Consider the following 22,794-nt stretch of genomic DNA (forward strand, 5'->3'; position numbering starts at 1 on the left):
AGCTGGACTAAAAAAAGTACTTAAAGAGCCGCTTCAATTCAACAGGCAAGAAATAATCACATTTCAAACTTAATCCACATTAAAGTTTGCAAATCACCACTGATAGATAGATAGATAGATAGATAGATAGATAGATAGATAGATAGATAGATAGATAGATAGATAGATAGATAGATAGATAGATAGATAGATAGACTCTAGATAGATAGATAGATAGATAGATAGATAGATAGATAGATAGACTCTAGATAGATAGATAGACTCTAGATAGATAGATAGATAGATAGATAGATAGACTCTAGATAGATAGATAGATAGATAGATAGATAGACTCTAGATAGATAGATAGACTCTAGATAGATAGATAGACGATAGATAGATAGATAGATAGATAGATAGATAGATAGATAGATAGCTAGATAGATAGATAGATAGATAGATAGATAGATAGATAGATAGACTCTAGATAGATAGATAGATAGATAGATAGATAGATAGATAGATAGATAGATAGATAGACTCTAGATAGATAGATAGACTCTAGATAGATAGACTCTAGATAGATAGATAGACGATAGATAGATAGATAGACTCTAGATAGATAGATAGACGATAGATAGATAGATAGATAGATAGATAGATAGACGATAGATACATAGATAGATAGATAGACGATAGATACATAGATAGATAGATAGATAGATAGATAGATAGATAGACTCTAGATAGATAGACTCTAGATAGATAGATAGACTTTAGATAAATAGATAGACTTTAGATAAATAGATAGATGATAGATGATAGATGATAGATAGATAGATAGATAGATAGATAGATAGATAGATAGATAGATAGATAGATAGATAGATAGACGATAGATACATAGATAGATAGATAGACGATAGATACATAGATAGATAGATAGATAGATAGATAGATAGACTCTAGATAGATAGACTCTAGATAGATAGATAGACTTTAGATAAATAGATAGACTTTAGATAAATAGATAGATGATAGATGATAGATGATAGATAGATAGATAGATAGATAGATAGATAGATAGATAGATAGATAGATAGATAGATAGATAGATAGATAGATAGATAGATAGATAGATAGATAGATAGATAGATAGATATTCTAATTCTTAAAAGCACACCAGTCCAGATGAATGCAGAAAGGTGTGTTTTTCTGGTAGCTTCAGAACCGCTCCTCTGCCCGGGATCAGCGTGTGTGCATCCTCCTCTGCGTTTTCCTTCTGAAGCCTGTTGTGCCTTACAGCCTTTGCCGACTTCACGTTGTTTGTGCTTTGTGTCCAGTTTTCTAGGGCACGGCCCGGGGAGATGTTTGTCAATAACAGCTCGTGGCATTAATAACTTGAGCTCTTGTCGAAACTCTGCCTGTACAACCGCGCCCTCTCGATCCAGTGAGGTAAGCGGAGATGCCCACAAGTAAATGCATCCGCTCGGCTGACGGGCCCGTGTTGCAAACCAGTCAACACCTGCACAGCGAAATGCTATAGACAGACCAGCACAAAGGTCTGTCTATAGTCTGTCCACTGTTGTCATGTCGTATTTCCGGGATGAAAGCTCTGTATCGTCCTGTTCAGTGGAGAATAGGGGCCTGCATGATTTTGGAAAAAGCCCAGTTGTGTTCGTTCTGAGAAGAGCATGCAATTGCAATTAGACATGCAATTTAATTTTCAGGAGCACTAATGTGAGAGAACTTAGGTTGCACAATAACTCGATATAATAACGCTTTGGAATGTCTGACATTTCTGCCTAAATGGTTGGTCACGAAATGTGGTCTGATCTTTATTAAAATGATAAGAATGAGCAAACAGTGTCTGCTAAAACTAATACCACCCAAACGTTTACATTTCGTCATATTTTTAATGGCCATAATGTAATGTAAACTTTCACAGGACAGGGAGGAAAAAGTAAGTGAACCCGGAAGTAAGTGAACTTGGAATCGTCCAAGATTCATCCTGATTGTTGTGAGCGTCTAATCTGCAAATACAGGAAAGCAGACATTGCTACTAAAGAAGGGTCAGCTAGTTATTTAACACAAGGGTTCACTTACTTATTCACATGCTGTTGTGAGTGTCTCAGGTTTTTCTGCAAAATATCTTGATAAACTTGTGAAATCATTTTTCTACTGATGATGGCAAGAGGTCCAGGCCCTGAGGCAACAAAACAGACCCACACCATGATTCTCCCTTAAAGAGACTAGATATACTCACTACTGCCACCTCAGGTCTTACGCGTAACTGCAGGTTCTATATTAAGCTTGTGCATGGTGGCAATTCGGACCCGAAGTAACAACTTTCTGAGTGACAGTGCAGGATTTTAGAGGCAGTTGTGGTGAACAGGTCTGAGCTCATTTTACACATTAGGACATGGCTGGAACATATAGGGGGTAGAAAATATTTAATTTAGTAACATTTTGAAACTCCGTACAATCCCTTTAACCATTCTTCACAGTGAGGATAGGGTTTTGATGTTGATGGTGCTGTTCCATTTTTCCTCCACACATGACATTGTGTGTTCCGCCCAAACTATTCAACTTTAGTTTGCGAAAGAGCAGTCAGATGCTCCACTGCACTACTCGCAAAATATTCTGTGAACTGAAATACGACCTTGTAAATAATACAAGAATCATGTACAATTCAGGATAGGTTTGCAGAGGTTTAAAGCACAGGGTTAGCAGGTTTTATAGATGATCAATTCAAATGGAGACGGAGTTATGTTTTTTCTCAGAGTCTTGCCGTCTTTGTGGCCATTGATATTGTGATTTTGAATCTACTGCAGGTGATTGTGCTATGGTCGAAGAACTGATGTTGCGATACAGTAGCAGGACAAAGGACCTTTTGTAATCTGTACTTTTAAACCAACTGAGAGGTTTGTGGGATTCATTCACAAACCGATGAATTGTGCATCTCTACACAAGAGACATTTCTTTAGTTCAGGTGCACAGAAAGTGTTTCTAGATTTAAAGGGCATCATCTACTAAAGCCATTGGATATAAAAGATAACATCCAAAACATCAGTGACGCCATCTTCACTGAAACAGGGGTGAGTCCGGGCCACAAAACTTTACTTTCACATAAATCATTCTATATTTGAAGCCGCCGATCAACATTTTTGCGCGGCCAATGAAGCAGTAAGCATTTTTTGGCCGAGTCCCTAGAAAACGTCCATCTTCCGGTCGCGCGCCGCGCCGCACTGCTGCCTGTATATCATTGTCCAATACCGTATAAATAAACACTACTGTATCCCCCCGGGGCGCTGTCCCTTTACAGGTCGCCTTTTCCTGCCATGAGGCCGATCTTTAGCCGGCGCAATGCACTCAATCACGGTGACTTCTTCTTCTTCTTCTTTTGTGGCTTTTGTGCATCGCTATAGGTACCCCACCCTTTCACCCCCCACCCCCCACCACCACCACCACCGCCGGTTCCCAATGGCCCCGCTCCTTTGTTATTCCCTGCATTGCTATGCCCAAAACAGAGAGCGCATTCATTCGTCACCAGGTCCTGTGCCTTTCTTGTGGACGTGCCAGGAGAGGGAAAGGAGCAAAAAAAGAGAAAGGTGGTGGCTTTTTGGGGGGGTGGGGTGGAGGGTTGGGCTTGTAAATGACCAGCCGCAAGAGGGTTATTATTAAGTCGCTCGCCTCATCTCGCTGCCTAACCTACTTACAGAGAACTCAAGGGGAGGGACCGAGACAGGAGTGGACAAGATGGACAGCTCGATATGTGACAGTACCGCAGTGTAGCTGTTCTTTAAAGGTCAAAAAATCATACTTAAAGCAGGTTTTTACAACAACTTTGACACCGTTTTTTCAAGTCCAGACAGCGATCTGGTCATTTCAGCGCTCAAAATGCCTCCACTGCGATTCATTACTTTCCAGCTATTGTTGCTTTTACTCTCCTCCGCTCTGTGAGAGAAGCAATTACAGAGAACAGATAGAAGTCGGCAATCCGGGGCAAAGAAACAACGCGGTTTTCTTTGACCTAGATCACAGTTAAGATTTTATCACGTTTCATGAGCGCTTGGTATCTTTACGTCGCCGTTTAGAGACGATGAAAGCTATCTGCTTCTTCTGACAGTTCACACTTCATCATGATCGGGTAAATCAGTGTTTCCCAACCATGTACGCACTTTGCTGGGGGTAAAGGAAAGTGTATTTTAGCTATATTTTTTGAAAATGCCACTCGACTACATACTGAAAAGCCTATGTTAAAGCTGGATTATGCAACTTTTTATGTGGGAATAAAAAGTTGACATTTTGGGGGTATTTGACCTTGTAGTGACCCTGTGGCTGTACGAGTGGTCAACGTGGTGCCTTTACTTTCCATCACAGTGGTTCCTAAGACGCTCCAGGATCAGTTGCTTGGAAGGTTTTCTCTGCTGACGGAGCCTCTCGCCAGAAAACCTACAAAACGAATGATCCTGGAGCTTTGTAGAGACCACTGTGACGGAAAGTAAATGCGCCATGTTGACCACTCATACAGCTCGGTCACTACAACATCAAACACGCACAAATCTCAACTTTTTTTTTTTTCGCATAAAAAGTTGCTTAATGCAGCTTTAAGTTGCTCACTCAGGATTAAGGGTACTCAGAGTGTAAAATGAATGCTTTAAGAGGTGCGTGGGACCAAAAAAGGTTGGGAATCAGTGGCTTAAATCACTGTCCCTCACTCAGACGCACCAGCAGGAGCACGAGTGGGGGAAAGTGTCTGTCTTTGAGCAAAGAGCTGCGGTCTATCACCATATCGCACTGCATTGTGAGCTGTTCTTTCTGACACCCGGTCCAGTTGACGACTCTACAATGCTTAATGACATATGCGCATGATTGTACTAAAGGATCTGTGTGAGAAGAGCCATGACTTAAAGTGTAAGTGCTGCATTTATCTTAACACCAGATCCACATAAGCCGTTAATAATGAGGCTGAATTGAAGAGTTAAGGCATAATAATAGACATAAGGCAAAGGTTTCCAGCCTCATACAACACAACAACAGCAGAGAGATATATAACAGCCTGGACATCTCAGATAGAAACTGGATTTACCTTTATATTAACCGGTATATTTCTAATGCACAATGAGACGAAGCATCTATACATGACAGCCATCCAATTGGTCTCGATAAATGTTGGGGAATGTCATGAAAAGAGCAGACGAGCTACAAGTTGGGAGTCCACTGCGTTCTCCGTTCAATAACTGAATGAAAACAACACACAAACAGATCGCAAAGAGGATGATGCGTCTCCACTACCACTGTGGAAATTATTGAATAGACTTGTGATAATTAGGGTTACACGCCGATGAGGTGCCAGATAAAAATAGTTTGTCATTAATCGCAGCGCGGCCCCTCCTCGGGCACCGGCAGCAAAGGTTCACACGGATAATCTAATCTGGTTAATCCGAGTGTGGTGTTTAATTAATTTAGAGCACCAGAGAGCAAGAAAATTTGACAGCAGAGTGGACGGGACGTGCACACAGCAGGGGGGGTGAGAGCCCAGACTATTGATAACTTCATTATAATGCCTCAATGGCTTGATAATGAAATGATTTGTCATGTACTCTGCAATGATCTGAAACCAGGGCAATTTGATTCAGCACCTAATGCACTTTTGTAATAAATTTCTATTTTTTGCGCCGCTGTGGCCTACAAACTTCACCCACTAATTTCCCATCACGGCTGTAGTGGCAGAGCAGTTGCTTTTTTGAGCATCGGCTATTGCACATTTTGGTCAGATCCTGGCTGCATGATGGTGCAGGACAGACTGATGTAGCCACTGAATAACTTACTATGAACTCTTTAACACTGCAATAAAAGCCAACTATTCCTTCAGCACAAATGCAATAAACTACAGTGTTTCCCACAATTACCTGCTTGTCAATACACTTAATTGCACAGCTTTCCTACACACTTCATAGCCTACAAATAAGCTATTTCTTCACATAATATAGGAGCCAATAAGCAGTTACAATTGGCTTTATTGTCAGTCGATGGGGGACATGGTTTGCCATTCCTTTAGGGACCCTCCCTCACTAATGGGAAACACTGTGGCATAAGTTACCGTGAACTTTGCTTCAATTCTCCATAGAAATCCAACAGCACGAGCGTTTCCGCCTCAAGTCTCGCTGGCACTGGTCTGTCCTTGCCCTTGCGCCTCCGCTGACTGGACACACAGGTACATACACGCGCTTCAAACGGCAGAAAACGCCGTGGATCGATCACTCCTTGGACCATCGAAGGCGCGCACGGCAGACGCCCCCGGGCTGCCCCCCCCCCCCCCAGTCCTCACCCGGAATAAACAATAACACAAATCCCTTGTCCCCCCTCCCCTAAAACATGCCACTGTCTGGAGCGAGACACACGGGCCGGCTCAGATTAGATTTTGGGAGAGAGATAACATTACTCTCCACCGCGCTCCTCCAAAATTCCACAAATGTAGGCTACGCATTCCCCTCTCCAGAAAACAAACAAAGTGCAGCCTAATTGTGAAGCCCGACATCTCAATTAAAGCCTCATCGGAGTAGCAGCGTCACCTCCGCGCGTAAAACCGCTAGATTTACAGGACATGCGAGATCGTTACAGCACAATGGAAGAGGCGCACCGACCGTCATATACGCACCCTTGTCATTTCAGATCCGAGCTCGGGTAGCGTGATGCGAGGAGGGGGTCGTGTCGTTCCGTGATCTGTCCCCCCCAACCCCCGAAGCTCCGGTGTCCCGATGTCCCCGCGCCGTCCCAACCTCTCGAGCCCCCCCAGGTTTCTTCTTCCTCCGCGTCGCTCCTTCGCTCCGCAGACACGGCGTGATGCTCCGCGCTCGTAAATGTCCGCTGTGCGTTTGTCATCGGAGAGACTCCTCGTGCTACAAAAAGCGGTGGGCTGTCGCGGAGTCTCCCTCTCTTTCTCCATGCGCGCGCCCCCCACCACCCCCTTCCCCTCCCCTCCCCTCCCCACCCCTTGCCTCGCGCTCTCTATTCACCCCTGCAGCCAATAACAGCGTGCGTCTGCGCCTGTGATGTGGCAAAGATTTACCCCCCGCTGAAAGCGCTGTACACCGGCCACATGAGGACATTTCACGGTCCCATCGATCTACCGACTGTGCCGTTCACTGGGCCACAGTTTTAGGATCCCTATTGTTGATACATGTAGGACTTGTTGCCTACAGATCAGCAGATTGGCTAACATTCACCAAACCTGGGTCAGAAGAAAGGTTTTATAGCATCCAGAATGTGATCATCAGACTATTTTAGTTGATGTGGAAAGATGCAGCACATTCCTTATGAATTTCCTTTAAATCTGCACAACTTCTGGAGTTTTACCCTTCAGCTCTGTGCACTTACCAGCTTCAGTGGTCAACTCTGTAGCCAGTTCGCAGCATCGACACCCTCTGGTTGCATGGACTAAAACTTTACTTGTGACTCTGTGAAGCTGAGCGAGGAACTGTGTCTCCTGCACTTCCCCTGAGCGTTCTGCAGCAGCTGCACTTCTCCTCACAGTCCAGGCTCTTTGTGGACAGTTGGTGTTGAAAAGATGAGCTTCCATATATATATATATATATATATATATATATATATATATATATATATATATATATATATATATATATATATATATATATATATATATATATATATATATATATATATATTATTATTATTATTTTTTTAAATCATGTAAACTGTTTTATTTTGAAAACAATGCTCAATTAGTATTCAGTTTGACCTTCTTTTTAGTTGTTGTAGATAAGCTTCATTCTTGTTGAATATGACATTGCTAAGTGCCACATAATGAGGAGGAACTGAACCTATTGAAGAAGAAGGAGGAGAAGGAGGAGGAGGAGGAGGAGGAGGAGAAGGAGAAGGAGAAGGAGAAGAAGAAGAAGAAGAAGAAGAAGAAGAAGAAGAAGAAGAAGAAGAAGAAGAAGAAGAAGAAGAAGAAGAAGAAGAAGAAGAAGAAGAAGAAGAAGAAGAAGTTCTTGCACCCTGAGCTGCAGAACAAAATGAAGTCACTTTTGCCTTATCGCCATGGAACTGTCGGCAGCTACAAAACTTTTCCATGGCAACAAGGCAAACGTGACTTCACTGAAATCTGGAAGGAATGGTGTATCTGGATGTGAGAAAATATGCTAACGTTTTGATAAACAGGAGGGAAATGTAATAGAATTGTAAATATGGAAATAACTGCAATACAATTATTGGTATAAGAATGATGCAATAATCAAGTATTTGAAATTATCTTCAAGGTTAGCATAAGTTTCACATTCTTCCCGAATTATCTGTCAGAAATGTTTTATCAGAAATAACGAGACAGCAAAGACAGGAGGACATTGAGTGGGACCCCGGAGCGTGCAGTCTAACTGTGTATCACTAAGAGCAGATGGCCTTGCACGCGCCGGGCCTCCCCACTTAGATGAAATAGTGTGATTCATGTGTCTGAGATGTATTGGACGATGTAAAATGTAACTCCACCTCTGTATGTAATATGCTATGGAAAAACTAAATTAAAGGCTGTGCAGAAATTAACTCTTTGAGAATGGGTGCAGGAGAACCACACTGCGTAGCTGTGGTGAACTGCAAGCCAACCAAAGTACTGATTTCTGTGTCGTTTCTTTCAAGTAAGCGTTCTCCAGAATTGGAAAACCAAGGTGTTAACCCTAATTTTCTGACAGTGCAAGAACAAGAAGTTCTTGCGTCTTGTGAAGTATGAATGAGCCTTAACACGGCTCAGTGTCATAACAAGAGGTTTGAAATAGAGAAAGGGACACATTGTACATCTCTTTGTCTCGAGCATTACCTGTTTCAGAATCACCGCTCCAGTCTGACCTGAATGATTAGTCAACTAATAGACCAAAGTTAATATTGCAAGGGAATTAACGTCTCTCATTAGCTCCATGGCCTTTTGAAGCCTCATAAAACAGACAATTCCCCTGCTTTAACAGTAGACAGATCATAAAACAAAAATCCTCATCTATCCTGGGGTTTATATGATCTCATCTAACTATCTATCTGCTCATAAGCTGCAGAATGAGTCTGAGCCAGATATTAATGCGGTTTTATAACCTGCACAGGCCGTGGCACAGAGCGGACAACAGCCGGACCTGTTTGTCACAAAGGCAGTGACGACTCCACAGTGTCTCTCAGTGGCCAACAGAGAAATGGATTGGGCAGGTGAGGAACTGTGTGTCACTTCAACGTCACGCCTGAAAAGCTTCCAGTTTGTGCATGCTCTCAGTCGTCCAACAGTTTTCCATCATAGCAAGGGATTTCAAGCTAACATTTTTCCTATTACAGAGCAGCACAATAGAAAATTACCATAGGAAATTTGCCAGAGGTCACCCACAGGCATTAAGAAAAGTGTTGGTGTTCAGGATAGTTTTGTTTTAACTGTGGGTTTGTTTGGGCTCAGTTTCCACTGTTGCACATTTGGTACACTCTATGTAGAAATACTTAGATGCGAGTGCTTCAAATGGCTTTTGACTAATAAAAAACAGTTTAAAAAAATCCAAAAAGTCGTCATCTGGGCCCTGATGAAAACATTTACGTTGCGTTTCAAAACTTGTTGGCGTTTCAGTCCACCATTGTCGTATAAAGTGAGCCTTGAACCTCCTCTTGCCTTCCTGCTTCCAACAATTTTCTCCTCAAATTCACTAATGGCCATGACAATCTACTTTTAATTGACATTGAGCCACATTTTAGACTGCTCTCTTGTGAGTTAGCCACATATGGGCCACAGGAGCCTGAGCCCTGACTGCATTTTGGTGATGTTGAGTCCCACAGACATACTGCACACTTGGGCCAGACAAGGCCCATCTGCCACGCTGATATGTGGGCCAAAGGAAGGCTGTAAATTTGGGCAGAAGGAAAATTGACATAATGCAAGTGACAAAGTCTAGAAATGCCACTTTTGAAACTTTAAAATGTCAAGCACTCAGATGCACTTATTCTCTGCAGGCTTTTTGTTCACCATTCGAAAGTTCAGGGGCAATTACAGTGAAGGCCCAATTGCCCTTTTGTTGATGTGAGATGAGGGAGTCATGAGGGCCGCGGGACAGAGTAAAGACTCAAAGTCAATAAATGAATTCTGGAGCAATGGAAAACCATTAACCAATTAACCAACAACTGGAGAGAAGTTGTTTGATTGTTAATGAAAAAAACTAAACACTAAACGCTTTTCGGTAGTCAAAAACGCGGCTAAAGCCCGTAGTTAGACGCTTGTGCTTACCTGAAGTCAGTCGCTTGTCTGTCCGTACGTCAGCGTGTGTTCGTAGCTACAACAGTCATCGTCAGCCTTTAAGACAAGTTTTCTTGTCGCCGCTTTTAATCCTGGGTGTTTACCTTGTAAAAGTCCCAGAAATGCAGTAGCTCCGGTTAACCATGAACTTGATTTCATTTTTGTTATTGTTTTTGTTTTTGTTTTTCTTGTTTGTCTTCTTTTCTTGGCCAGCATAGAATCTGCCCCGGTGGCTCAGCTACAACGTACATCACTGTTGGAGAAAGCTCCTGATTGGTCGACGCTCGCAAATTTCTCCAAAAAGTTCAACATTTCCCAACTCTAGCGTGGGCCGCACAGGAGGCGCGTGACTCGCTGCGGGATATTTTGACGCTCCCTGAGGCGCGTCCTCCAGGTATTTTCAATGTAAACCTGACGCTTTGCCGCGTTTGGTGTGAACGCACCTTAAGAGCTTAAATAAAGAGTGTTTGTATGTAAATGTATGAATGTATATCAATTCACATAGTCCTTTAGAGTACCAATACATTTGCTTTAGGTAGCCTATTGTTTGTGTGCGTCAAAAAACTGCATTTGAATGTGCGTGTGGTCCTGAGTTGGATGAAACTGTCTCTAACAACACTGTGAGTTATATTTCTAAAATGAGAATTGAAATGAAAGCAGAGAGTGGACCAAGACCCTTTTGACTCCATAGCTCGGCACAGTGGAATAGTCGATTGATTGATACATGGTTGAGCTCTTCATCCATTTTGCTTATGAGCAACTGAGGGCTTAAATGTAATATATAAAGACATAAAGGCTTGACATAATTTAGCATCTTTGTCCCGCCGTGGACCGTCTGTGGACATTTTTCAGAGCTTGAGGTTAGCAGCAATTTTGACTCTGAGAAATTCAGAGAAGGATTTATTTAACCAACAAACGCATTATAAGCACCAGCTTAGTAGCGGCCACTCTCATATTAAGGGCATAAGGTTAATCTGTGGGTATTCACTCAATAATGTAAATGTATTATGAAAGTAACCTGCACGCCAAATACACCACAATCACCATTATTGTACTGCCTTTAGTATCATTTCAGTTAGTCTAGTCAATAAACTCAATTCAATGTGTATGACAGAATATTAGGGAGTACAAATGGGCTAAAACACCTGTTATTTGTAAACATAGGTATTAAAAGCTCCTAATACTTCACAGGGACATTTCACAACTTGAAGGGTCACTTTTCAGAGTCACTTTTGCACAAATGCTACACTAGCCTGTGAGTTCAAGAGAGGGTTCTGGCATCATGTGAATGCAACCAATGGACAATCTCCGATTTCAAACTCCTGATCAGCTGAATGAAAACGCAATAAATTGTACAAAATGTATTTAAATCATGATTTGGAAACTGGTTAAAGGAATAGTTCACCGTTTTTCCATACTGAGATATGTTCTTACCTGAGATTAGACGAGTTGAAATGTACCTGTCTGGTCTTTGTGCGTGCCTGTGGAAGAGCGTGGTCGCTTCCAACTTCACTCCGTTTGGAGCTATAGGAATACATTAGGAGGGGCCAAATGCTAACAACGCCTTTGGTGTTTTTGCAAGACTGAGGGCACACAGTTCTTCCATACTGTGATATGTTTTTACATGAGCTTAGACGATTTGAAACGTACCTGTCTGGTCTTTGTGCGTGCCCGTGGAGGAGCGTGGTAGTTTCCAACTTCACCCCGTTTGGAGCTATAGGAATACACGGGGAGAGGCCAAATGCTAACAACGCCTTTGGTCTTTTTGCGTGACTGTGGGCACGCACAAAGACCAGACAGGTACGCATCAACTCGTCTAAGCTCAGGTAAGAAAATATCTCAGTATGTAAAAACAGTGAATTATTCCTTTAACCCCTTACCCCTCACCGGAACCGACATTTTCTGCAAAAAAATAAAAAATTAGACCAAAAAAATTATGAAAACGCACCAGAAGAGCGACAAAAATAAGTGATGGAAAAGGTAACGAAAACGTGACAAAAAGCAACAAAAAAAAAGGGATGAAAACGCGCCAAAAGAGTGATCAAAATGTGGTTAAACACAGGATGCATTTCACTGCACTTCCGGTCTACGGTCGCTAGGCGGCAGTGATGATCCTGATGTGGAGGAAACATGGCGGCGCCCATCAGAAACAGCCGCTTCCTCTCTTTTTTTCACAAAGTGGGAAGTTGCTTTTTTAACTCGATTGTTATCGCAAATGCGGCGACGCCACACGTGAAAATGGACACTGACAGGACAGCGAAGGTCTGGCTTTTTATGACGCATTTCTAACTTATAACGTTAAACAGCCGTTTTTCGCGATACAATGAAAACAAAAACAAGCTGTTGTCATCCGCAGGTGGTTTTGTTATTATGATTCTGTCTAATGCTTAATGCTAGCGTGGTCTTTGGGGGGAAGCAGATCTCAGGCTGTTAATAATCCGTGTTTTTTGTCCGTAGTTGGAGTTTGCAGTGCAGATGACATGTGAGAGCTGCGCCAACAAAGTCAGGGGAGCGTTAGAAGGAAAACCAGGTATGACTCGACACATTTTGACACTTCTTTGGTTTCTGTGTTCGTCATCAAAGAGTTTGGATTATCAGATGCATCCAAGCAAGACATTTCTTTCTGCTTACTCATGGTAGCCTGTCATGGAGCTGCAGATTAGCCTGAAGTGTTGAATCTGGTGTATTTGCTCCATGAACTTAATATTATCACGCTAAAGGCTGTTTGCATAAGAGTCTTCTTGATGAGTGAGTGTCTGTTTCCCAGGAAAAAGGTAAATTATGGTAATACATTTTATTATCTGAGTTTGAATATGACAATGCTTCAATCTAAATTGTATTAAATGTAGGTAAATGCAGATGCTGAGCGCTTAACCCCCACCTGAACCAGTTTGGTGTTGCCCAAGTCTAAAATCTTCTCGGGAAAAAAAAGCAACAAAAATGAGAAGATAACAAAGATGAAAACGCAACGAAAAAGCTACAAAAATGTGGCACAAAAAGCAATGAAAGTGCAGCAAAAAAGAGACAAAATAGAGATGAAAGTCAGTCATTACACTGGCCTACAGGAGAAGCTTTTAGATTTCGGTAAAGTCGAACTGGAGAAAATGTGCTCAGTTAAAGCGGGTGGTAAAAGATGTTAAAAGTGTATTGCATAAATTCATGTTTCCATGTACATTTAAATCAGTTTTGTAATGTATCACCCTCCTGGAACCGCCACCTTAACGTGGTGAAGGGGTTTGAGCGCCCCAATGATCCTGGAGCTCTGTTGTCGGGGGCTTCGTGCCCCTGTAGGGTCTCCCAGGGAAAATAGGTCCTAGGTGACGGGTCAGACAAAGAGCGGTTTAGACGCCCCTTATGAGAGACCAACAGGCCAGTTTAACCATGAGGCCGTCCTTCTGTGGACCCACCACCTGCAGGAGGAGCCATAGGGCCTGGTGCAGTGTGATCACGCGACCCGGCAACAGACAAGTGGAAGAAAATGGATGGATGGATGGATTGTAATGTATCATAACATACTGTGTTCAGGGACTACAGGAACTTCAGTGGAAATTAGCATTTTTGCTGTAACCTGGTATAATGCATCTTTTCTTTTTGGTCACCGTTTAAATTAAAACCATATCATAAAACCTTGAAAATGTGTTATTACAATTAAGCAAAAATGGTGTCTGTTTTGAAATGTATGTGATTCCTGTGTACGTTTTATATGCAGCAGCATTTCAGTCTTCTTTCAAACGACGAGTTCAAAATGCCCTTCGTAAATTGGATCTTAAGAAATATACGGCATCATCTCATCATATTCTCAATATTTGTCTGGAATATTTTTCAGACCTTGAATGTCTATGACTTCTGGCGTCTATGATTCAGATCTTTCTCACTTAGTTAAACTGCTGCCTGTTTATATCTACCGTTACTGTAACTCTTTGGTGTGTTGCCAGGCGTGAAGTCCGTCAGTGTGGATGTGGAGCGGGAGTCTGTCCTGGTGGAGACGGCTCTGACCAGTGCAGAAGTCCAGGGCCTGATCGAGACCACCGGGCGCAGGGCAGTGCTGAAGGGCATCGGATTGTCACGGCAAGGTGCAGTTCTTCATCATAGTTCTGTACTCTCACTTGCTCGTGAGAGTAGTTGTTGGCGGTCGGAGGGGCCGATGGCGCTGATCGACAGCCTCGCTTCTTCTGGGAGTCAATCCCCGGGCAGCTACTCCCACTAAATATGGAATGAATGAATAATGAGAACAGTGTTGTGCTTTGAGAAACTTTTGATCCAGGATTGTAGATCATGATGGGCGATAACAACCTTTTTAAAACTCTATACGATACTAATACTTTTGGGGTCATTTTTTTCTTATATTTAGGGCCGGGGTACCGTTATTTTTTTTTTTGACGATACTAGTACTTTAAAGAAACAGGCCTCCATTATTCCATACTGAGATATGTTCTTACCTGAGCTTAGACGAGTTGATGTGTACCTGTCTGGTCTTTGTGTGTGTGCCCTCGGTCACACAAAACGACCAAAGATGTTGCTAGCATTTTCCCTCTCCCAATGTATTCCTATAGCTCCAAACGGGGGTAAAGTTGTAAGCGACCACGCTCTTCCGCAGGCACGCACAAAGACCAGACAGGTACACATCAACTCGTCTAAGCTCAGGTAAGAACAAATCACAGTATGTAAAAACAGTGGCCTATTCCTTTAACAATACTTGGTTTATGACACAGAAGCCTTTTTCCGACATCTATACTTAAATATTTATCACCCAGAACCAGAAAACAGAACAATAATGTGTGAAAGATCTGCAAATTTAATATCAGGATTATTTCCAATGTCAAAAATGTGTGAAAAATGGGCAATGTTTTGGCAAAAAATAAGGACAATTGTGTAAAAAAAAAGAAGGAAAATTGAGTATTATTAGCAATAAGAATGGGCAAAAATGTGGGAAAAATGTACACTGTATTTTCCACACAAATGAATGTTGAAAAAACATTAACTAAGCCTCACTGTTGCCCCTAAAGGCAAAAAGAGGCTCCATAATCCACTGAAAATGCGACCCACATTTAATTTCACGACCCACCAGTTGAGAACCACTGCATTAGACTTTGACTTCAAAACAACACATCTGGTCGTTGTCCTTGAACCACTCGCAGTATAGTATGGAAGCGCAAGTCGTCATCAAAGCACTATAACTAAAGCTTCAGTATTTTTTTTTAATTAAAATGACCACTGAATCCGCTGTGTTCTTAACATGATCCCTTCTGTCCCGCGTCAGACCTGGGTGCGGCCGTGGCCATGCTGTCCGGCTCGGGCGCGGTGCAGGGCGTGGTGCGTTTCCTGCAGCTGTCTCCCGAGCGCTGCCTGATCGACGGCACCATCGACGGGCTGCAGCCTGGAGCCCACGGCCTCCACGTCCACGCGCTCGGAGACCTGACGCAGGACTGCCTCAGGTAACGCCACTCACCTCTGCGTTGGCAAACGGTGAATGGAACTCCCCAGATCGAAGGTGACATTTGTGTTTTTTACAGTTGCGGGGAGCACTATAACCCATTTGGAAAGCCGCACGGGGGACCGGGGGACTCTGAAAGGGTACTGTCTACTTTTGGATCATTTTAAGATGCCTGGCCTAATAATAATTCAGTTTTAATCTGTGTGGAGACTCTGTGCCATAAATCTATGGTGCCAGGAGCATAATGACTGTGCATAATACAGTCAGTGATGGAGTGTGCTATTGTAAATCTTAAGAACATCACCTCGCAGCAGTCATAAAAGAGGAAGTCCCTGTCCCCATCGGTGCCATGTTTAATAGTCATGCTGCAGGTGGTGTCTTTGTAATAAATTGTAGAATGATTTGTATCGAGCTTTATTTATTCTCCCGAAGCAGCCAGGTGTTTTAGTACATCTTTTAATGTCTATTGCAGCACGTTGGAGATCTGGGAAACATCGTAGCCGGAGACGACGGAAGAGCTTCGTTTAGATTAGAAGATGAACAACTAAAGGTAAAAAAAAATAAACATTGCATATCATGACATTGTGTTTCACGTGTAATAGCTTGTGTTGGGGAATGTTTGCTTTGCTGCAGGTGTGGGATGTGATCGGTCGGTCTCTGGTCGTGGATGCAGGAGAAGATGATTTAGGACGGGGCAGTCACCCCCTGTCCAAAGCGACCGGGAACTCGGGAGAAAGGTCGGTCAAACTGGGGATTCCTCGAGCCAGCTTGTTCATAAATGTGTAATAGCAAAGGGTAAAGTGCAGAGCGATTACAGACCAAAAAAGACACTACATAAAAAGGAGGTGATACATCCTGTTGTTTTATTGTGCCGCTTTTAAATTTGATTACAGCCTGCATTTGCTGTGGAGTTGTATAGATAAGCTGGATGGGAATTGGCTTTTTTTAGTCCAGGTTTGCATTAATTTGTTCATAAATCAAGGCGGAGACTAGGGCTGTCACAATAGATACTATATCGATCTATAGTTCGATAAATAACAGATAAACAATACATTTCTGGCCTCGATATTTATCATTATTTCCCCCCATTCTGTCTTTGTAAACTTGGATTTTTCCCTGAAGCACATTGAGTTTTGATATATTTCATGTTTATTGCAGCTTGTGTGGTATTTTAGGGAAAAGATGATGCACTTTTAGATCTAAGGTTCACTGTCATTTTTATGTGTGAGAGTTGACGGTATCGAGTATCGTTGGAGTCGTTAATATCGTTTATCGCGATACTTTCCTGCCTCAATATATCGAACTTCAATGTGTTATCGTGACAGGCCTAGCGGAGACGAGAGCAACTCATGATTTTGCCATCTCCTTGTTGTGCAAAATCTTATAAGACAAAAAAAATGGCACAGTGTACACCAGGCATAAGGGAGAATTCATGTGAACTAGTGAAAAGTGTATAAAGTATGTGGTGAGCAGTGTTAATTTCGTCGACTAAAATATTTAGTCGTAATTTTAGTCAAAGTGATATTTTTGACGACTAAAATTGGACTAAAACTAAATTACAAGTTGTTCATGAGACTAAAACTATGACTAAAATGTCCAGATATTTTAGTCGACTAAAATAAGACTAAATAAAAATGAAAAGGAGAGACTAAAATCATCCAAACTTCTATTGACCGTCTGAAAGAGCCTCAGATCATTTACAATCATTACTAAAGGAGCAGCTCTGAGTTTGTTCATGTGGAGCAGCTCCATGAAGCAGAGGAACAAGATTAAATATGATTATAATGAATATTTTAAATGCAAAGTCGACTAAATTAGTCTTAAATTTAGTTGACTAAATTTACTTGCAATTTTACTTGCAATTTTGAAATGATTTTTTTTGACTAAATCTCGACTAAAAGACTAAAACTAAATTAAAATATGTTGTCAAAATTAACACTGGTGGTGAGGGGTTTTACAGCCTTAAAACATAGATAATAATTGTAAAAAAAATAAATCTGACTACTGCTATTGCGGGTTATTTTTAGATCGTAACCCCCCCGATAAACAAGGGACCACTGTACTCCTTTAATTAGCTGTTAATTATTCTCAATGCCCCTGACTTTTACATCCGGCTTTACTGTCTTCCTTCATTGTTTTGTTTTAAGACTGGCCTGTGGCATCATTGCTCGATCAGCGGGTCTGTTCGAAAACCCAAAGAGGATTTGTGCGTGCGACGGGGTGACGCTGTGGGAGGAGAGGGACAGACCGATCGCAGGAAAAGGTCGAAACAAGATCAACGTGGAGACGCCGGCCGCCAATCTGTGAACACTACACCCGGGACAGTCTGTATAACGATGAAGAGGACCTTTGTGGACAGCAGGTGACTGAGACAGAAGGTTTCCTGTGAAAATTGCTTCCTCTGATTGACAGCAAAGATGATAGTTGTTCTTTTGAGGATCCAGAAACCAACAGAAACAAAATCAGCCACTGGGCTAATCAGCAAAGACACATTAGTCACAAAGTTTTGATGTAAATCGGATTTGCCACGCCACAACCTTTCATCTTCATCAAAACACAAGCGCTGCAAACTACGATCCGTCCACCGGCTTTTAATCTGCGCCTTAGATTAATGACTGCTCAGGTAATTGTCTGCACCAGTTTGAAGTTCCAGACTGGAGCAATAAGACGGTCGTTTTGTGTGTGTCCTGTTTGTTTCATATCGAGCTTTGCACTCTCTACGATTAGCACTTAACTGTGGTCATGTGATGCATCTCAATCAGTATACAGCAGGAGATATCAAGCACTTAATTTGCTCAAAGGCTTTTATAGGACACAACTGGCTTGCAAATAGAAATTATTTATTTGCGTAATGATGAAAATGTACTTTTTTTCTAATTAATGTCAACTTAAAGAAGAATTGAGTAACTTGTTTAACTTAATAAATCCTTTTCGTTGTCCCTCTGGGGGTAATACAAGTGTTAATGGGATGATTGGGGGGGGTATTTCATCTCCCCCTGGTGTCTCTGTCCAGAAAATCACAATTGCAACTTTCCCTGCACCGGGTCAGAGGCCCCAATACACACTAATGGAATCACGAAGAAGAAGCTAACAGGCTAACGGGCAAAGCTAGCTGTGGGCAAGCGCCACTTAAACAGTTTTTATCTCCCTCCCTTTGTCTTTTCTGTCAGCGTAGTATTTACTCTCAAAGCTACGACACCTGCAGTGGCATTCATGGCCTCTAGGGGCACGAGTTACTTCGTTCTGCTTTAAGGTACTTTTCCCAAAATGTATTGTGAGCTAAATACAGGCATTTTTTCCCCGATACCGGTACTTTAACAATACTTCGTTTACAATACTGATGCCTGAACGATACGCTTTTTGACACTCCCACTAAAATATTTGTCATCTAGAACCACAGAAGTGAACATTCCGTTTAATTAATCCCATAAAAGATGATTTCCTTTTAATTTGTATAATTTATTTTAAGCTGAAACAACCAAGTAACTTCCTTTAGTGCTGTCCCTGGACCAACAGCATTAAAACATGGCCTCTAAAGATGAATATTTTTGTACCTGCTTTTGATACTTTTAGTTTATCAATTCCAGTAGTACCTAAGCCTTTTTTTGATACCATTGTGTTATCGCTTTGAGTGCCGAATGTGAGTAGAAAAGCACTATATAAATTGCTCTGCCAAAGTGTAGGTGTGCCTCTTTTGAAATGTCCCAAAAGAACAAACAGGGTTCAATGGCGATACTTACACAATGACGATGTATTATTTATTCTCTTTCATACATACAAAAACATTATAACAATTCTACAGTACTTTCTGAATGATGACAACGATTGGTCATACAGTAACTAAACATTTAGTTCCACTCCATTAATTTTTAGCTGCAGATTGGTCTCACTCCAGAGCCGTGACGGGGAAAGTTATTCAAATTAAAATGACCTTGAGAGTGAGAGTGAGCTACAGGCTCACGAGCTGAAGGGAAAGCGCTCGGGTTTAGGCGACACCGGCTCTTCGGGGTCAGAATTTCTGGAAGTCTCGTGTCAGGTAAACCAGGCCGGGCCCCTCTTTTCCACTGGAGCCTTTTCTGTTCGTATCCAAAAGGTGGTGTGAGTGTTATTGGGGGGAGGGCGGGTCAAGTTGCCTCTGGAGTGAAAGCATCAGGGGTCAGTGTAAGTGAGAGGGGGCTCGAGCTGCTCTTTCAACATGGAGTTTCAATATAGAGTTAGCGCAGTGTTCATGTTTGTACAACCGCAATGTACTCACACTCATATGACATTTTCTATTGTCTCTTGCCTTGTAGTTAAAGCCATACTGGGTAATGTTTCTCCTCTTCTCCTCCTCTATAGACTATAATACAAACATTTGATCCATCATGTGTGATTTCACTTCACTGTGTGTGGGCTCACCTCTCTTCAGGTCTAACTCATAACTTTACTGGAAGTGGGACGTCACCAGCTCGTCTCCATGGAGATGTTGAACCTTTGCTTTGACAATGAAAGTTACATTAACAAAACATTTATACATTGGATAGCCTGGCAGAAGCTCATTCGATTTTAACCTCTCAACCCCACCTGAACCGAGCACATTTTCTCTTGTTTGGCATTACCCAAATCTAAAAGCGTCTTGAAAATAGCGACAAAAACCAGGATGAAAACGCAACCAAAAAAAGCATCAAAAAGTGACAAAAAAAACACTAAAACAGGCAAAAAGCCACTACAGAGCATGTGACAAAAAAGCACCAAAATGTGACAAAAAAGCGATGAAAGTGCAGCAGAAAAGTAACAAAAACTCAACAAAAAATGGCACAATTGTGATGAAAACGCCATAAAAAGCAACAAGAAATGAGATGTAAAATAACGTGAAAAAGTGATGACAACACGGCAACAAAAAGATCCTTTTAGATCAGTTTTGTAGGTCTTAGCTTTCAAATGAGGCACTGGCCTAGAGGTTGTAAACTTCACGAAACTTCTGGATTTGAGTCAAGCTGCACTGGAGAAAATGCGCTCGGTTAAGGGAGGTTGTAAGATAATACTAAGAATTTTAAGTTTGTGATATTTGCACATTAGTTCATTCAGTTTGCTACAAAGAAGTGAAAAGAAAATTATTGATCGATGTTTCCAGTTTACTGTTTTTTTATTACACTCTGTCTCTTTCCATCTTTAGACAAAGGTTCTGAATTATCCGTCATCTGTACTGGGTTGTTTTAGTATGTCACCTCTCACCTCAAGAGGCTTTGTCAGCAAACACACTTTTAGCAGCAGGCTGAATATGCTGTATGCTGATCTAGTAGGGGGGGGGTTTAACCTTGATATTGGGTATCTTTATAACAAAGAAGGCAAAACATCCTCAACACTAAAACAACCCAGATGACAGATTTGTCTACAATACACTAAAATGAAATATATATTACATGTTTGAGAGATTAATTTGACCTAATTCTACATTTTTAAGTGTTTTTTTTTATGCAGTTTGATGAAAAAAAAACACTTGCCTATATGATTTTTGTGTAAATTGAAAGGATCATGCCGGTGTGTTGAAATGGTTTAGTAAAATATTGCGCTTCTATTGTCGTAATATTGAAAACAGCCCTAAGGAGTAGCTTATTTAGCTTACTTCATTATTGTGAAAGTAATTTATCTATTATCTATTCCCACCTATACAGAGAGAGCAACATTTCTCCTGCACTTTCCAAAAGGTTGGCTCCGTCAGTCGAACCACATCCTATTCATTCTTTCCCTCACACAGAGCCTGCCTTGACTTGTACCTGACGATTAGTTCTCCAGTCAGTCAATAATCTGGATGTGGTAAAGATCTGCCGCACAAAATGACCGCTGTCCAAAGCCATTTCCCTCTGATGCACTTCTGTGTCTTTATACTCGGGACACTGCACGTGAAGAGGGATAATAAATAAGATTAGAGATATCACTTTCAACTTTTGCCGTAGACTTCTGGCATGAGTGAAGGAAAAACGGGTATTGCAGGGTTTCTGTAATTACATATATTCATGTGTTAATAAGCCATGGTATTATGCACTGAAACGGACAGAATCTGTACGACTTGATACAGCAGGTTTATTTTGTTGACGTTTAGATGATTCTATATCTTGGCTTGTGTATTACTTGTCAATTTGTACAAAAGTGCTTTTTCTCCTGTCGGCTTTACCCAAATCTAAAAGCTTCTCGACTGGAGCTCACAGCCTGTAGGCCAGAGTAAAGCCTCAGTTGAAAGCTCAGACCTGCAAAACTGAGCGTGACTTTTTTGTTGCGTTTTCACCATGTTTTCGTCTATTTTTTGTCTGAAGAAAGTTGTCATAGGTTTTTTTGGTCACATTTTCTTGCTTTATTCAAGAAGTGTTTAGATTTGGGTAATACCAAACTGGACGCTCGACTAAAGTGGGGGTTAAGAGCCTATTCAATCTTTATTAAGGACGCAAAGATAATGCGAGGGTCCACAAAAATGGAGCATTTCTTTGTTTCCACGTGAAAGGTTCACCTCTTACCACCCACCTTAACGAAGTGCGCTTTCTCCGGTTCATCTTTACCCAAATCTAAAAGCTTCTCGACTGGGGTTTACAGCCTCTAAGCCAGTGTTTTTCAACCACTGTGCTGTGGCACACTAGTGTGCCGTGAGATATTGTATGGTGTGCCTTGGAAAATTATCCAGTTTCACCTAGTTTTTTTTTTTTTTTAAACAAATTCATTATTATCCACAAATAATGTACCGTTTTCGAGTGTCTGTGCTGTCTAGAGTAGAGTAACCATGTAATAAATACTTATTAGGTTGCTAATTTCTTTGAAACAAGAGAATTAGTGATGCATGGATGCGGCAGGTGGCGGTGACTGTGGCATTGTGGGTAATGAGACTATACAGTGTTCCTATTCAAGACACTTTGATGTGAACGACTGAATATAGGCTACAGGGTTACATTTTGTCTGCTGGTGGTGGTGCCTCGTGATTTTTTCATTGAAAAAAATGTGCCTTGGCTCAAAAAAGGTTGAAAAACACTGCTCTAAGCCAGTGTAACACCTCATTTGAAAGCTAAGACCTACAAAAATGTTCAAAACAAATCTTTTTTCTTGTGTTGTTGCTGTGTTATAGTCACTTTTTTCCACTTTC

General features: G+C 41.6%; 2 protein-coding genes across 2 annotated transcripts in view; one reads left to right on the plus strand and one right to left on the minus strand.

The window, feature by feature from the left end:
- Positions 1-6,670, minus strand: part of gal3st3 (galactose-3-O-sulfotransferase 3) — a 40,117-nt gene extending 33,447 nt beyond the window's left edge. Inside the window, exon 1 of the mRNA XM_079580399.1 lies at positions 6,644-6,670. The gene's annotated coding sequence lies outside the window, so the exon portion shown is untranslated. The remainder of the gene's footprint in view (positions 1-6,643) is intronic.
- A 5,697-nt stretch (positions 6,671-12,367) lies between these two features.
- On the plus strand, positions 12,368-18,541 carry ccs (copper chaperone for superoxide dismutase). The gene is made up of 8 exons (XM_079580514.1): positions 12,368-12,514; positions 12,710-12,782; positions 14,188-14,325; positions 15,513-15,687; positions 15,766-15,826; positions 16,159-16,236; positions 16,320-16,423; positions 17,834-18,541. The coding sequence occupies exons 1-8, from the start codon at positions 12,383-12,385 to the stop codon at positions 17,991-17,993; spliced, it is 921 nt and encodes a 306-aa protein (XP_079436640.1). The 5' UTR covers positions 12,368-12,382; the 3' UTR covers positions 17,994-18,541.
- The last annotated feature ends 4,253 nt before the right edge of the window (positions 18,542-22,794 follow it).

Source organism: Gobius niger, assembly GCF_951799975.1.
Source record: "Gobius niger genome assembly, chromosome: 21".
Lineage (NCBI taxonomy): Eukaryota > Metazoa > Chordata > Actinopteri > Gobiiformes > Gobiidae > Gobius > Gobius niger.

Excerpts from the sequence above, each read along its gene's own strand:
- ccs (XM_079580514.1), top strand. The coding sequence starts at position 12,383 with ATGGCGGCGCCCATCAGAAACAGCCGCTTCCTCTCTTTTTTTCACAAA. Across the intron at positions 14,326-15,512 it reads CATCGGATTGTCACGGCAAG|ACCTGGGTGCGGCCGTGGCC; the intron begins GTGCAGTTCTTC and ends GTCCCGCGTCAG. Across the intron at positions 16,237-16,319 it reads TAGAAGATGAACAACTAAAG|GTGTGGGATGTGATCGGTCG; the intron begins GTAAAAAAAAAT and ends GCTTTGCTGCAG.